Source organism: Rousettus aegyptiacus, unplaced genomic scaffold (assembly GCF_014176215.1).
Source record: "Rousettus aegyptiacus isolate mRouAeg1 unplaced genomic scaffold, mRouAeg1.p scaffold_m13_p_14, whole genome shotgun sequence".
NCBI classification, from domain to species: Eukaryota; Metazoa; Chordata; class Mammalia; order Chiroptera; family Pteropodidae; genus Rousettus; species Rousettus aegyptiacus.
The window spans coordinates 37,678,932-37,693,174 of record NW_023416289.1 but is presented as its reverse complement, the minus strand read 5'-3'; the positions used below and the strand labels follow the sequence as shown (position 1 = coordinate 37,693,174).

Sequence of the window (14,243 nt, the reverse complement as noted above, 5' to 3'; positions counted from 1 at the left end):
GATATTTCTTTTAAAACTCATATTTTATTGTTCTCTAATATTGGTTTGGAATGAAAATGAGTTTGGGTCTGATTTCTTGGTAGTAGCGAAGGAAAATTTTTAATCTGAAATCAGATCCTTGTGTAGAGTGATCTTTTGCTTTATCTCTTCTGGTGTATTTGCTCCAATGATTAGACTTTGTATTTGTATCTTATATCCGTCTGGAGCATTTTTTATTATGGTCCTAATTAGTCCTTCTACATTCTTGCATTCCTATGGGCTATTATATTCAGGATGATAGACTCCATTTAAAATTGTCAGTTTTCTAAGTTGTCTTTGTAATTGTGCTATTGTGTTCCACTGTTTTGAGAATTGAGAGGATGTGAAATCTATTGATGGGAATGCTTTGATCCAGGCTTCTGTTATCCAAGACCACAGAGATGCTAATTTTTGTTTATTATTTTCTATTTCTGTTCTTAAGGCATATCTTAATTTTGGCGATTTGATGGCATCTGCTACTTGGGCTATTTCATCGCCACTTAGCATGGTAGTGTGGCCTCCCTTCTCATATAATAATACTAGTCATTCTACATCTGATCTGTCTCCTTTAATCAACATCTCTCTTAATTCTATAAGTTCCTTTCTACTGTAAGAGGTGAATTCTACCGTTTCTTCAGTGTCTGTGCCATCCTCTTTCTTAATTTTTTCCTTACGATGGCTGGTTGTGCCGAATATTTTTGTACAACCCTTCTGGCTAGATTCTTTCCTTTATCTGTATCCTCCTGTAGGTTGTGGATGGTTTGCAGGAGTATTGGCACTATCTCCTTTGTGGATGATCTTTCTATTATGGGTATTAAAGTTGTCGGGTCATTAGTGACTGAAACGGGAAGGTGTGAAGTGTGGCACATCTCATATTTCTTACTTAGGGCGTCCTCTAGAGTTCGCCATTTCCCTTTAGCTGGTATATTGTGTAAGGGGTCAGGTCTGTTCATATGTTTCCTCCACCAGGACCTTAGTCTTTGAAACATTTTTCCTAAATTTAATACCAGGTCCCTTAAGTCCAAATGGATATATGTACCTGGGACAGGTTTTCCCTATACTTTTGATGTGTCCTGATCAGGATTATTTAGTTTAGTAGAAGCGAAATCGGATAAGCGAAGGATCCTTAGCAGTTTCTCACAGTGCTCTGCCATTCAAAGTATGTGTGTGTGTGTGTGTGTGTGTGTGTGTGTGTGTGTGTGTGTATCACTTCCATTAATTTTGGAGAAGGCTCTGGAATGTGAAAGGAAGATCTCCACCTCCACATGAGCAGTTGGTTGGTATAATCTGCCAATACAGGTCTCTCAGGGCAACTGGTTGCTTACAACCCTTAGGCTTTTGCTGTTCGGGAGTCAACACAGTTTGGGGAATGCCCTTCGAGTGAACGACCTTATTCTCTTAGTGGACTGATAGAGTTTCTCTCAGAAATCCAGAGAACCCTCCTTCTCGGTTCCGAAATTTGCATTCTAGTTGCCACTGTGCTCAGCTGAAATTTGGTCTTTTGGTACAAACTCTTGGTCCTTTTAGCCAATCAAAATTACAGTCTTTCTTAGACTGATGCCGACTACGCCAATTGTCCAACTCCTCCGTGGACGTGTGCACAGGTGGCTCAACTCGCTCCCTAAGGCCAAGCCAGTACGCGCGTCAAAGAGCACTTTGTCTGAGATAAATATATATAATGAGCCCAGCGAGTAACCAACTAAGCAAGGACAACACACATACAAATAGTTGCCAGAGCATCACACAAGTTTAATCATACCAGACCCTGATGGATATCAGTCCTAGTAGACCACCTGGCGGTGCTGGTGGAGACAAGACACGTATTAAGCAGTGACCGGTCAATGCTGGCTTGGATGCTGTCGATCTGCGATGGTCGGTCAGCAGAGGCCTCTTCTTCAAAGCAGAGCAGTCAGGAACCAAGACGGAGAAACAGAGGAACGTAGTCCTGGGAGGATAGGGACCACACTCTCTAAGTCTGCATTAGAGTTCCTTTCGTTTTTATACTCTATGATGACGTCTTCGGTGTCTTATCAACGAGCTACACGGGTCTCTATTTATCTTACACACTTCGGGTAGCTAAGACATTTTTTGAGGGTTTTTGCATTATCTGGTTACACACACAAAGGCCACTGCAACAGTAGCAACAGGGAAATACAACTTTTAAATTCTTACATCACACACACACACACACACACACACACACACACACACACACGACATCACATTATGTTTGCCACTCCAATTACTGTAACAGAGGGGAAATGATTTGGGTTCCTGGACCCAATTCCACTGTGTGTTTGTGTGTGTCTGTGTGTCTGTGTGTTTGTTTCCCTACACCTCCACTGAGCAATGCTCCAATGCCCAGGATGTCCTACAGTTTAACTCAATTGTAACACTGTCTGCCTAGAGATTGTGTCAGATCCCCACAGGTTAAGGGTTCAGCCTTACAAACTGTCCCCCACCTTCAGATGCTGATCACAAATCCAGGTTATCACCTGGACTGTGGCTGTAAGAGGTTCCCATGACCCTTTCCTTGGGTTCAAATAATTTGCTAGAGTGGCTCACATATAAGAAACACTTTAGTTACTATAGTACCAGTTTATTATAAAAGGATATAACTCAGAAACAGCCAGGTGAAAGAGATGCATAGGGTAAGGTATCTAGAAAGGGAATAAAACTTCTATGCTCACTTAGAGTGTGCCATTCTCCCCCAAATTTCATCTTTTTACCAACCCAGAAGCTTTCCAAATGCCAACCTTTTGGGTTTTTATGGAGGGTCTGTTACCTAGGCTCAATTGATTAAATCACTGTCCACTGGCAATTGATTAAACCTCCAGTCCCTCTCCCTACTTCCTGGTGGGGCAGACAGATTGGATCTAATCACACAGTTGGCTCCACTGGCAATTTAGGTGTACACCAAAAGTTACCTAATCAACATAACAAAGGACACCTTTGTTATCCTCTTAGGAAATTCCAAGAGTTTTAAGAACTGTGTGCCAGAAACAGGGATGAAAATCAAAAATATATTTATTATAAATCACAATATCATTGTAAAGGCATTTTCAAATATGAAAAAACTCAAAAATATATCTCTAACACATAAATCTCCCCCCACCACCACAGTCCCTGCTTTATATTTTCTTTGGTCACATATGCTTTAAATAACATGCACACACTTGCAAAATACCCAAACATCAGTAATCAGACAGGCATAAACCAAGGGGCTTACAGGCTTAAAATAATATCCTAGGCTTAAGAACAAAACAAAATCAATCAAATATTAAAATTTTCTTTGTTCAATCACAAAGGTATTTTATTTTTAATGGAATTTAAGCTTTTTTTTTTTTGCTCAAATTCCATTAAAAATAATGGAATTTTTGCTCTTTAAAGGAATATTTTAGGGACAAAAACTAAGCTTCTTGTGTTGCCTGATCTCACACATAAATCTTAAGGAAGGTGTTGGAAAAAAAGCTGTAGCAAAAATGAAAAATTCACAAAAATTAACTTAATCTAAAAGACAGGGACTCAATTCAAGAAAACAATAAAAGTAAGTAAGTAAGTAAGTTTCAGGACAACTGTACAATCCATTGGAGTCACAGAGGGGAATATTGAGAGATTCTAACTGGATGTTTGAAAATTGAAAAAAAAATCATCTATGGTCATTTAGCATACCTGTTAGGACATCTCTAAAAACCAATTAAATCCTTAATAAACAAAAACATCTAAGACACGAACTTGGATTGAATAATAAAAAATACTTTACATATTAGTATATAAATAATCACGTTGATTTAATCAATAGTTATACATGGAAAGTGTTAATGCAAAAAACATCCAAACCTGTAAAGAAATTTTATCAGTTTATTTGAACCAAACTGATGATAAATTGCTGGGAAGCAAAATCTCAAAAGACTGAGGAAAATGCTCCTGAGAATGGCCATTTTGCAGCTTATTTCATACAGAATAAAAGAGACATAAGTAGAGTTACATGAAATCCACTGGTAGTAGATTAAGGGAGCTGGAGAAAGCAAAGAGAGGGATTTGTGGGACTGGATAAAAAGTAAAACAGACAGACACATACTTCTTTTATATTAGTGGGGATAGTTAATAAATAATATTTACAGCAGAGATGGTATGGGGAGGCAAGATAACAATGGGAGGTTCTGTGGTCTCAAGCTCTGGTGTGGGTTGTGCCTCAAGGGGTCCAGAAAAGAGTACTCTGACATGTCAAAGGTATGCTATCTTAGATGCAAAAAGACAATAGACAGGCTCACTTAAGGTAAAGAGTGACTTTTGTCTAGGAAACTACATGCCTAGGATGTGACTACCTGCCATGACCTGCTTTCATTTAGGAATTTTTATGTTCAGACCATCCTATGTGGTTACTTTCAGTCTTTGAGTTTGTAGGGCCTGTAATGCAGATCTTCCCTCATCTTGTCAGGTTTAGTATTGTGGCCCCTTTTTCATGCACAAAAGCAAGAACCAGAAGTGCCAACATATCAAAACTATCCCAGAAATAACATGCAATGGGGCTTCAGAGGAGGAAAAATTTTACCTCTACCCATCTTAGGTTCTCAGCTGGGACTACTTAACAAAAAGGTTAACAGGAGAAAAATAATTTATTAACATGTACAGATCATTTGGGAGAAGTTTAACAAGAGTTACTCAGAGTGGTGCCTTTGAACTTCATTTTATGCAGCCCCTTCAACTGAAGAGGAAATTTCAGGAATTTTCCCTTGACCTAATCAGTTCTTTGTTCTGCTTCTGTAAATATGCAGACTCACCCTCCCCTTAGGAATGCTTTGTCTAGATAACAGATGTATTTCCTAAATTCCTGTTTAAATTGCCCGTAACCCATAGCAACTCCAGCGGTCTGTAACCAGCTGAGAACAAATCAACCAATCAGCTAACTGTAATGGCACGGATATAAAAGAAAAATTGTCCCTAAGTTATGTCCAGATCTCCAAAGCGCTAGCTAGCTCTTCTGGGACTGCTGGCATAATAAAACTGAGTTCTTTCTCCCTGGGTTAGTGCTTGGATTTTCGCTGGTCTGATTTTTGGAGTTTTGGGGATTTTTCGTAATACAACAATAACAAAAATTTGTAGACAAATGACAGGATAAAGAAAAGCAATTTTAGGCTTCAAAGGGTGGACAACTGGGTGGAAACTAAGGGAGTAAAGTTTATTTGCAGATTCCTTTGGTGACATATATACGCTGAGTCTAGAGTTATTTCCAGTAAAGAATTATCTCTATTCTATTTTAGGCAGAAATGGGGTAACGAGCTTTTCTTGCCCTTGATGCTTCTAAATTGCCTTCCGCTCAAAATAATTTTCATGTCAAAGAGGCACATTCTGAGGTGACATACTCTGGTTTCCTTCACAGCCCAGCCATCCTCATGGATACGAATAATCTCAGGCACTTCACAAAGGAAGCCACAGGCCACAGTGAACCCCAAACGTCAGAGTCCAGGCAAATCCTGAGCAGCCTTCCCTGTGGCGCCATCCCAGTCCCACATCCAAAGAATGGCACACACGCAGGCAATAGCTCCAAGCAGGAACACACAACACCATCCTCTGACGCACACTCGGACACAGGGCACCAGGCCAGTCCCTCTGTGAAGGCCACGTGCAATACGCGAGCAGCCCTGGGGTATCACAGCCAGGGTCACCGTTACAAGCCTAAAGACCTGAACACCAGGTCCAACCCAGAACCGGGCTCCAACCTCTTCATAGCGGTTCCCCTCCGCCGTTCTCCAACACTTACCGGGTGAGACCCAAAACCCTCTGGAACCCCCTAATAATTCCCAGGTTCGCGCTCCCACCGGCGCGCCTGCGCACTGTGGGCAGAAAAAGCACTAACAGCTAGAAGCGTCAGTGTTGGGCTCTTGGCGGCGGAACGCGGAGACAAGAACCGAGTGAGAAATGCTTTTATACAGCTTTTTTGATTTTGGACTAGTTTCAACGGAAGACCACAACCGGATTTTCCTCGGTCGCACCGGTCACTCACGGCGTTACTTTTACGGGTCCGTGTAATAGGGGCTAGGACCACTCCCTCTCCGCTCCCCCGCTGCTCCCGCTTCTCCTGGATCCCGCGGTACTTGTCCCTCAGCGCCCTCCCGGAGGAGCGGGCGGCTTGTCCCCGCCCCCCGCGCGCCTGCGCTGTCGGGAGCGAGTCCGGCACCCTCCGCCTCCCGCGCCGCAGACTTGAGGGCTGGGCGCGCCCTGGAGTCCAGCGCCTCTCGAGTTCCGTAAGGCGGAGTCAGTCGAGTTCTCGGTTTTCTGGAGGAAACCATCGCGGAACGGGCTAGGCTCTGCGAGCGGACCGGGGGTGGGTCCTGGATCCTCAGGCCACTATTCGTTTTTCCCAGAGTGACGCTTTGCTTCAGCTCTGAGACCAGGAGGACGCGGGTGAAGCTCGCGGGGCGGTGACTGGGCGCTGGGCCGGGTTTGTGAGCGCGGCCTTTTCTGCAGTGCGAGACCCCGAGGCTTGCGCACCTCGGTCCACGCCTCAGCTACCTAGGCCCGACTGTAAGAAAAGACCCAGCGGGGGCGGTGAAGCCCGTAATTAAGGTCCCTGGCAAAACTCTGAATCTAGCTTCGGGGGGACCTCTGGGTCTAGGAGGGTCGGTGGGACAGAAGACGCGGTGCCCCTCCCCCGCTCCCCATCTCCCGGAGGTAGTGGGGCAGTTGCGGCGACTGTGCACTCAGAGCTTTGGATTCGATTACGGGTGACCGTGGAGCTTTTTCCGTTTCCCTCTCCTTTCGTTTTGTGCATGCAGGTGGTGGGTAGCGTGAGTCGAGGGGACATGGAGGGTGGGTTTTGACTGAGTCAAGAAAATCTTGGGGTGTCATGAATCTTGTTTGTCTTCCCAGTCCTGCCAGTCGCCGGAGACGCGTCTGAAGTGAAACAAATCGCTGCTGCGCCTCTAAAAACCAGGTTCTGTGTGAATTTGCGCTGCTTTTTGTTTTCGTGAAATGCATTTGGTTTTCAGGACGCTGGACTTTGTGATTTTATTCTCTTGTACTATCCTTAAGAATATTCTACTCTTTGATTTGGGCCTTAGAAATTTCCCTACCTCCTAAATGGCAGGAGCCTAATCCATAAATTCTTTTTAATAGTGTCCACTTAATGCCTTTCTACAGTTACTTAACCTTGTGCTGTGCAGTTGCCCTGAGGACTGGTTTTCCTAAAGAAACTGATGATGGAAATTCCCATTCTGGAAGTTAATGTTCATCCTTTGTTTTTGACTGATCTGTTAAGGAGTAGTTTAAAATTTAGATATCTTTAATTCTAGAGTAGAATTTTTTTTCCAAGGGAATTCATGAGTGGAAATTTTTGGTACCAGCTAGACGTGGTTAGAGGTTTGGTAAGCATGAATTTGTTTTGTCCATGTAAGAAACATCCATACCTGTACAGCCAGGGTCCTCAACCCCGGGGGCCATGAAACAGTCTATGACTTGTTAGGAACCTGGCCACACAGCAAGAGGTGAGGGGTCGGCGAAGCTTCATCCATATTTGGAGCCACTCCCCAGTGTTGGCATCACCTCCTTGGCTCCACCTCAGATCATCGGGGATTAGATTCTCATAGGAGCACTGGTCCCTCAGATGTAGGACGGGGCAAATTTCCCCAAGTGACAAGGAGACCAAGCCATATACCAGAGAAGGAGAGGGTCCTTTGCCCGAGAGTGAAGAAAGAATTCAACACATGTGCCAAAGTTAGAATCAAAAGCAAAGTTTGTTAGACGGGATAACACTCCAGAGCCAGAGTGTGGTGTCTTCTCAGAGGCAGAGGGTGAGAGGGGCAGTGAGACAGAGTTAAGGCACTTAGAGGGACCCTGAGTGTTCATGGAATTCAGTTCATATGTCATTCTTTAGTTCCCATTTCCTTTAATATAGACATAACAGTGAGGAAGGGGAATGGTTTATAGCATGGAAAGGTAAGAATATGTAGAGTGAAAGGCTTGCTGGCACTTTCTTGCTTTTAAACCATAGTTCCCTATGGTTTTAGCCATAGAGAATGACTCTTGGTTCCTGTTTCCCCTTCAGATTGTGGAGAATGGATTGTTAGTAATCCAGCAGAAATCTTCCTTTGTTCTGAAGGTGTCCTCTTGGCCCTGCTGCAGGGCTGATCAGCCCATTGCAGTCTCTGTGGCTTGGTTAACATTTTAATTCTCTTGCCTCCTCCCTGCATTAACTGGTGCCAAAAATATGGGAGACCACTGCTGTAGAGAAGTTTATAAAAATTGAATTTATTTGAGCCAAACCGACCACATGCTACGGAGCAAGTTCTCAGATGTTCCAGAGAATAATAGTTTTGCAGCAGCTTTTATGCCTTTGAAATTAAGGAGGGAATTTTAGGAAGATTATAAGGAAGTGGGAGAAAGCAAGGTGGGGCTTGCATTACAGGATGTGAACAAGATTATGTGCTCCCTTAAGAGTGCTATCAAAGGTATGTTAACTGAAAGGCAGACCCAATGGACAGGGGTCACTTAAGGCAAAGGTAAACATTCTACTAAAGAAGTTATATGCCACCATGACCTGCCCAATTAGGAAGATTAGAATACCTCACCTGACTCTGTGAGGTTACTTTCAGTAGAACCCACACTGTTTATTTTCCACAAATAAGAGAATGGTATATATTCAGGGTGTAAACCATGATGTTTTGTGGTATGTATGCATCGTGGAATGGAATGTAGTGGTTGAGAATTTTGAACCTAGATTAAGGCTTGAATACTGATTGTCACTTAAACCTGAGTGAGTTTGGGTAATCTTTTTGTGTCGCAGTTTATTCATCTGTGAAAACAAAATTATAATGCAGTCCTGGTCCTTTAGGTGATTTTATCATACGAACTTCACAGATTGCATTTAACACAAAACTATGATAGTGCCTAATACACACTCAGCTATATGGTACAGCCTGTTCCTTTGTAGGGTAGGAAAAAAAAAATTTTTCCTCTACCCTTCTGGGTTTTTGGCTGAGATATTCCTGTAATAAAAGACAGATAACAGGAGAAAAACAAGTTAAATAACATGTATACATCCTGTGTAATGGACAGATACCGGAAAACTGAGTAACTGGCTAAAATGGCTAAAGCCACAACCTTAAATACCATCCTCAGCAAAAGACAAAAGATGTTGGGGGTATCACTTATGGGCGATTATAAGGAAAAACACAGTAAACAAGGGTAAAGTTGTTATGTAGATTTAAGTCTTTGTTTTCATTGATATATGAGATTCTAGAGATAACACCCTTTCAAATGGATATTTGTCTTATAGTTTATGAATGTTTTTACAAAGGATAACTTCTGTTTGGTTTTCAGAGCTTCTTGTTTCTGCTGTTCCTTAAAATTAACCAGCCTAAAATAATCCTTATGCCAGATAGATGTATTTTGGTGTGATGTATTCTGTTCTCCTACAGCTCTTAGGCTACAGAACTGTATTGAATACTGTAGGCAATGGTAAGTATTTATGTAATGTGTTGCATTGTGATATTATAATGGCTATAATGTCACTAACTTATAGGAATTTTTCAGCTCCATTATAATCTAGGAACACCATTGTATACGCAGTTGTTCGTTGACTGAAATGTCATTATATGACTGTAGTGTATATACCTCACAGGATTGTTTTAAAATTATCTGAATTTAACATCTGTAAAGCTCTTAGAGGAGTACCTGGCACATTAATGTTAGCTCTTGCTATTAAATGATGATTCTTAGTCATTCCCTATCAGCTTTCTGTAGTCTGAAGAGTAATGAATATGAATTGTGATGGATGTTTCCAAGCAGGAAAATGAATCAGTTGCTCAAGTGGACCAGAATAGGAATTCTTAACAGAAAGTCTCTGGGCTCTATATATAGGTAATGTCTTAAGATTATATACAGAATCATCATATATATTTGTCAATGGGTAATTTGCAAGGGAAAAAGTCTGTCATTTAATGATACTGTTAAAAACCTATAAGACCCAACAAGATTGATTCTCACTGGTTTAGAATCAAAGTCTGAAATAACTGGGAATGACTTGGGATAATCTTTTACAAAATTAGTATCTAGTAGTATGAAAATGGTTAAGTAAGTCACACTACATGGGATGGAATGTTATGTGATAATAAAAATTATATTTATAAAGTCATAAGAAAAATATACAATGTAATATTTATTACAGAGAAGTATTGTTATGGATAAAAATTTTAAAGAAATTATGAAGTTCCATATGTATCTTGAGGATTTATTTTATTTTTAGGTGAGGCAACCCTTGGTTGACCTCACAGATTGCAAGGACCTTGTTAGTTTATAATCCCTTATTTTTAATTTTTTATTTATTTTTACACCGACAGCACCTGGTCTTCCTAGGTGATCTTTCATCCAAGTACTAAGCAGGCCTGACTCTGCTTACCTTCTGAGATTAGACGGGATCGGGCTTGTTCAGGGTGGCATGGTCATAGACTTGTGGATTTAATAATTGGTTGGTTATTGGTGCCCAGGAAGGGTAAGCTCAGATTATTGAGTAGCCGCTGTGAAATAAGCATTTCTTTTTGTCTGCTATGCATAGTGTCTCCTAATCACTTTGGAAATGCCATGAGCCAGCATTGTAATCCTTCACAGAAGGATCTGAAGGTGTTGGTGAGATACAATATTCAGGAATTTGTAGGAATTATTTTTTTCAGTCACAACTGATTTCCCTGTTGTCATCACTTATTTGGGCCTATTTAAACATAATTTTCTTAATGACTATAAGGTACCCCATTCTCCCAACTCATTAAAAAAAAATTTTAATGGTAATAATTTTTTAAAAAAATATTTCTGATGATAGAGCTAATGCAGGCTTGTGAAAAATTTAGTAACTAAGGAACCTATAAAAAAATTAAAATTATCTGTGGTCCTCAAATCCAGAAATAATCGATTACAATAAATAGAGCATATCTTTCCAAATAGTTTCTATGAGCATACATGTTTTTGTGTGTGGATTTATTTCTGAATAATAGGATAACACCAATTTAAAATTTAAAAGAAATCAAGACCTTTAGTTCTCGATTTAAAGGGGGATTCCGTGCTCTCATGGATTTTATAATACCTTCATGGATGTATGGAGAAAGGTGAAATCCCAGAAGTCTCCTTCTGGTTTGGAAACTCTTCCAAGTATATGTAATTAAAATAGAGGTGGCAAATTGAGAGACTTACTTATAATTTAAAGTTAATTTAAAAACCTCAGATTTGAGATATTAAGAGGTTTATCTATTGATGTTTGTTTCACTTTAATGATATTGTTTTATAAACTGATTTTTTTTTCTTTATCTTGAATATTTTTCCTTAACTGTTTTCTAAACTAACATTTAATGATTACCTTAGTATTTTATTTCATGGATGTTTTATAAATTATTTTAGAAATCAATTTTTGGGCGGGGATGTTCAAAATTGCCTGTGCAATTCCCTCAACAGGCTTTTTATAGTCCTTTTACTTAACCAGCTTTGCCCTTCAAGGTCATTTGGGCTTTCAGGGATAGAAACATTTAAGAATATGGCATTGACTTTGCTAGGTAGGTTATAGGTAACACTGAAGTTTTTGGTTGAATTTCTGAAGGACTGTTTTAGATTCATAGATATAGAAATAGACAGCTCTGCTAATTTATGCTAGAAGCTTCATCCTCCAATTGAGAGCTTGAGAAATAATTTACTAGAAAACTAAGCTTACAATAAAAATAAAATTTTAACCTCAGGAAAGAATCGTGGCAGGAAGGTAAGATAAACTTAGTATAATATATAGCTCAGTTGGTAATATTTACATGGTGATAATAATGTAAGATGAATAATTATTTTAAAAATATATCTGAATATTCATTTATCCTGAAATAAAACAAAACCATATTTAAAGAATAGGGAGAATACAGCTATGCATATCTGACATGGATAAAAGATAACAAACTATACCTTCCAAAGTAGGAAGTCAGTAGATAATGATTAAAACTGAAAATACAGAAGTAACAAACAATATTAACATTTTATTTAAATGTATAGAGTTCAAATAACTAAAATAGGTAAAGGAAGTGAAACATGTTGCCTCTAGATTTGGAAGATGAGGAAAAGGGTAGCAGAAATGGAACTCTTGGGGATTTTTGTAATACTTTTACAGAGCTATTTTTAAATTTTTCTTTTTATTATTTTTTAATAACTACAGCACCTGGTCTTCCTAGGTGGTCTCCCATCCAGGTACTAATCAGGCCTGACCCTGCTTAGCTTCCAAAATCAGACGAGATTGGGCATGTTCAGGGTGACATGGCCATAGACAGCTATTTTTAAAGTATGTCTCAGGTATGAGTAATAGAAATTTTAAAATTTTTTATTAAAAAATTAAAGAGACTTAAAAGAACAAAACAAAGGTTTCCTGGGATACCATTAAGTAGAGATAACAGAATAAAGTTTTATTCCAAGTTCATTCACAGATTATTTTATTCACATGCATATATATACATATATGCATAGGTGTGTAGTTTTCCTGCCAAAAATAGAATTATACTACAATATTACTTTCTAACCTATTTTCTTCCCCCAGGAATATGCAGTGACCATCTTTTCATGACATTAAATAATTTCACTTTCATTTTTGTGGTTGCGTAGTTTCACATTGTGTGAATGGACAATAATTTATTTAACCTTGTTGAAGGATATTTTTTGTGGGTTTTTTTTTGGCCTTTTTGGCTTTTTTGATCCCATTAAAAACATTTTCACACATTTTAGTTTTTCTACATTATGCCATAAGTATGAGGTATTATCAATTTTTCAAATCCGCAAAGCCAATTATTTTACTATGCACCTCCTTAGTCACTAGTGAGCTTTAACCAGTGAGTTATTTCTACTTTGTAGAGAACTATCCATGCTCAAATTTAACAAATTCACTTTTCCCAAGCCTGGCTACCAAGAAACATGGGTTGGTTGATTAGATCATGCAGGTTTTATTGATGATTCTAAACAGGAAATGGTGAACGATGAGCTCTGAGAATTGTGGGAATGGGAAAGGGATCTCAGTGTACAAGTATAGTTTTGCCATGATAAAGACTGCTAGGCATGGCTTTTGCAAGTGGTTCTCAAATTGTGGCATCTGGACTAACATTATCAGTATCACTTGGGAACTTCTAAAAATACAAATTCTTAAGCCCAACCCCAGACCTACCAAATGCCAAACTCTAGGAGTAGGGCCCTGCAAACTGTTTTAATAAGCCTTCCAAGTAATTCTGATGTATACAATGTTTGATTACTAAACTTTATTGCCAATTATAATCACCTGGGGAGGTTTTATAAAGCCATAAATTTTAAAAATTGTGATTCCCAAGTCACTCTCTATCCTAATTAAATCAGAATGTTTGGGGGATGGGAGTCCAGCATCATTATATTGTAAAGATCCGCAGGTGATTTGAATATGCAGAAAAGTTTGGGGAATTCTCGTCCATGCTGTTTTCTGTCTTCTGGTTTAGAGAGCTCAACCAGATTCCTAAGTCTTAAAGAAAGCTTTGACTTAGACGGTATAGCCACTTCTCTGCTGGGGAGGTGGGAATGGAGGAAGACGTATATGCTCAGGACAGGTCTGGACAGCCCTTTTTTAGGTCCACATCAGCTTGTCCATAGTGGGTCACTTACTGGAAGCCCTCCTGTCTTGACATGTGCTTCTATGCAGAAGAGTCTCTGTGACTAGTGCAAATGATTTTTCTGTGGTTTGGGGGAGAACATATATTCGTCTAAACTACCTCTTACCTCATGACTTGTCTGTGTGTTGTGGGGTGAAGGGCTGTTGCATGTAGGAATGGAGTAGTGTGGGTTTTTAAGATTTGGAGCTCTGAGGCAGTTCTGTTAAGGCTTCACATTCTTCCCCCAGCCTGGCTTCTGTGGACTCTGCTCCAGGGAAAGACCCTTGAAGAAAACAGACCAGTTCTTCCAACTCTAAAATCATGGCTCATGTAAGTTGGTGTTTCTTTCTTTGAAATTCTGTAATTTTTTTTAAGTTCTGAGAACATTCTCATTGGTTATCCTGAAGCTTCATAACAGCCCCATCCGACAGGTTCTTCCCAAGATGGAACTCGACAGTCCAGGCCCTTCCTGAGTGCCCCACTCTTCTCCATCAATGTCCATGTGTGAAGTGACCAAATTATTCAGCATCTCCTGTGTGTTCAGCCTTTGTCTAGAGTAGAAATAAAACAAATGAAGTGTCTAGACGGGGATGTTTGATCTCA

The 14,243-nt window shown here is 39.9% G+C and overlaps 1 protein-coding gene and 1 pseudogene across 1 annotated transcript in view; one reads left to right on the top strand and one right to left on the bottom strand.

Moving 5' to 3' along the window:
* LOC107504224 overlaps positions 1-14,243 on the top strand; it is an 82,172-nt gene that overhangs the window by 50,526 nt on the left and 17,403 nt on the right. Inside the window, 5 exon segments of the mRNA XM_016133294.2 lie at positions 5,402-5,785; positions 5,975-6,266; positions 6,417-6,579; positions 10,574-10,644; positions 13,938-13,970. Coding sequence (XP_015988780.2) covers positions 5,402-5,785; positions 5,975-6,266; positions 6,417-6,579; positions 10,574-10,644; positions 13,938-13,970 — 943 coding nt within the window.
* Positions 12,188-12,306, bottom strand: LOC118611631 (annotated as a pseudogene).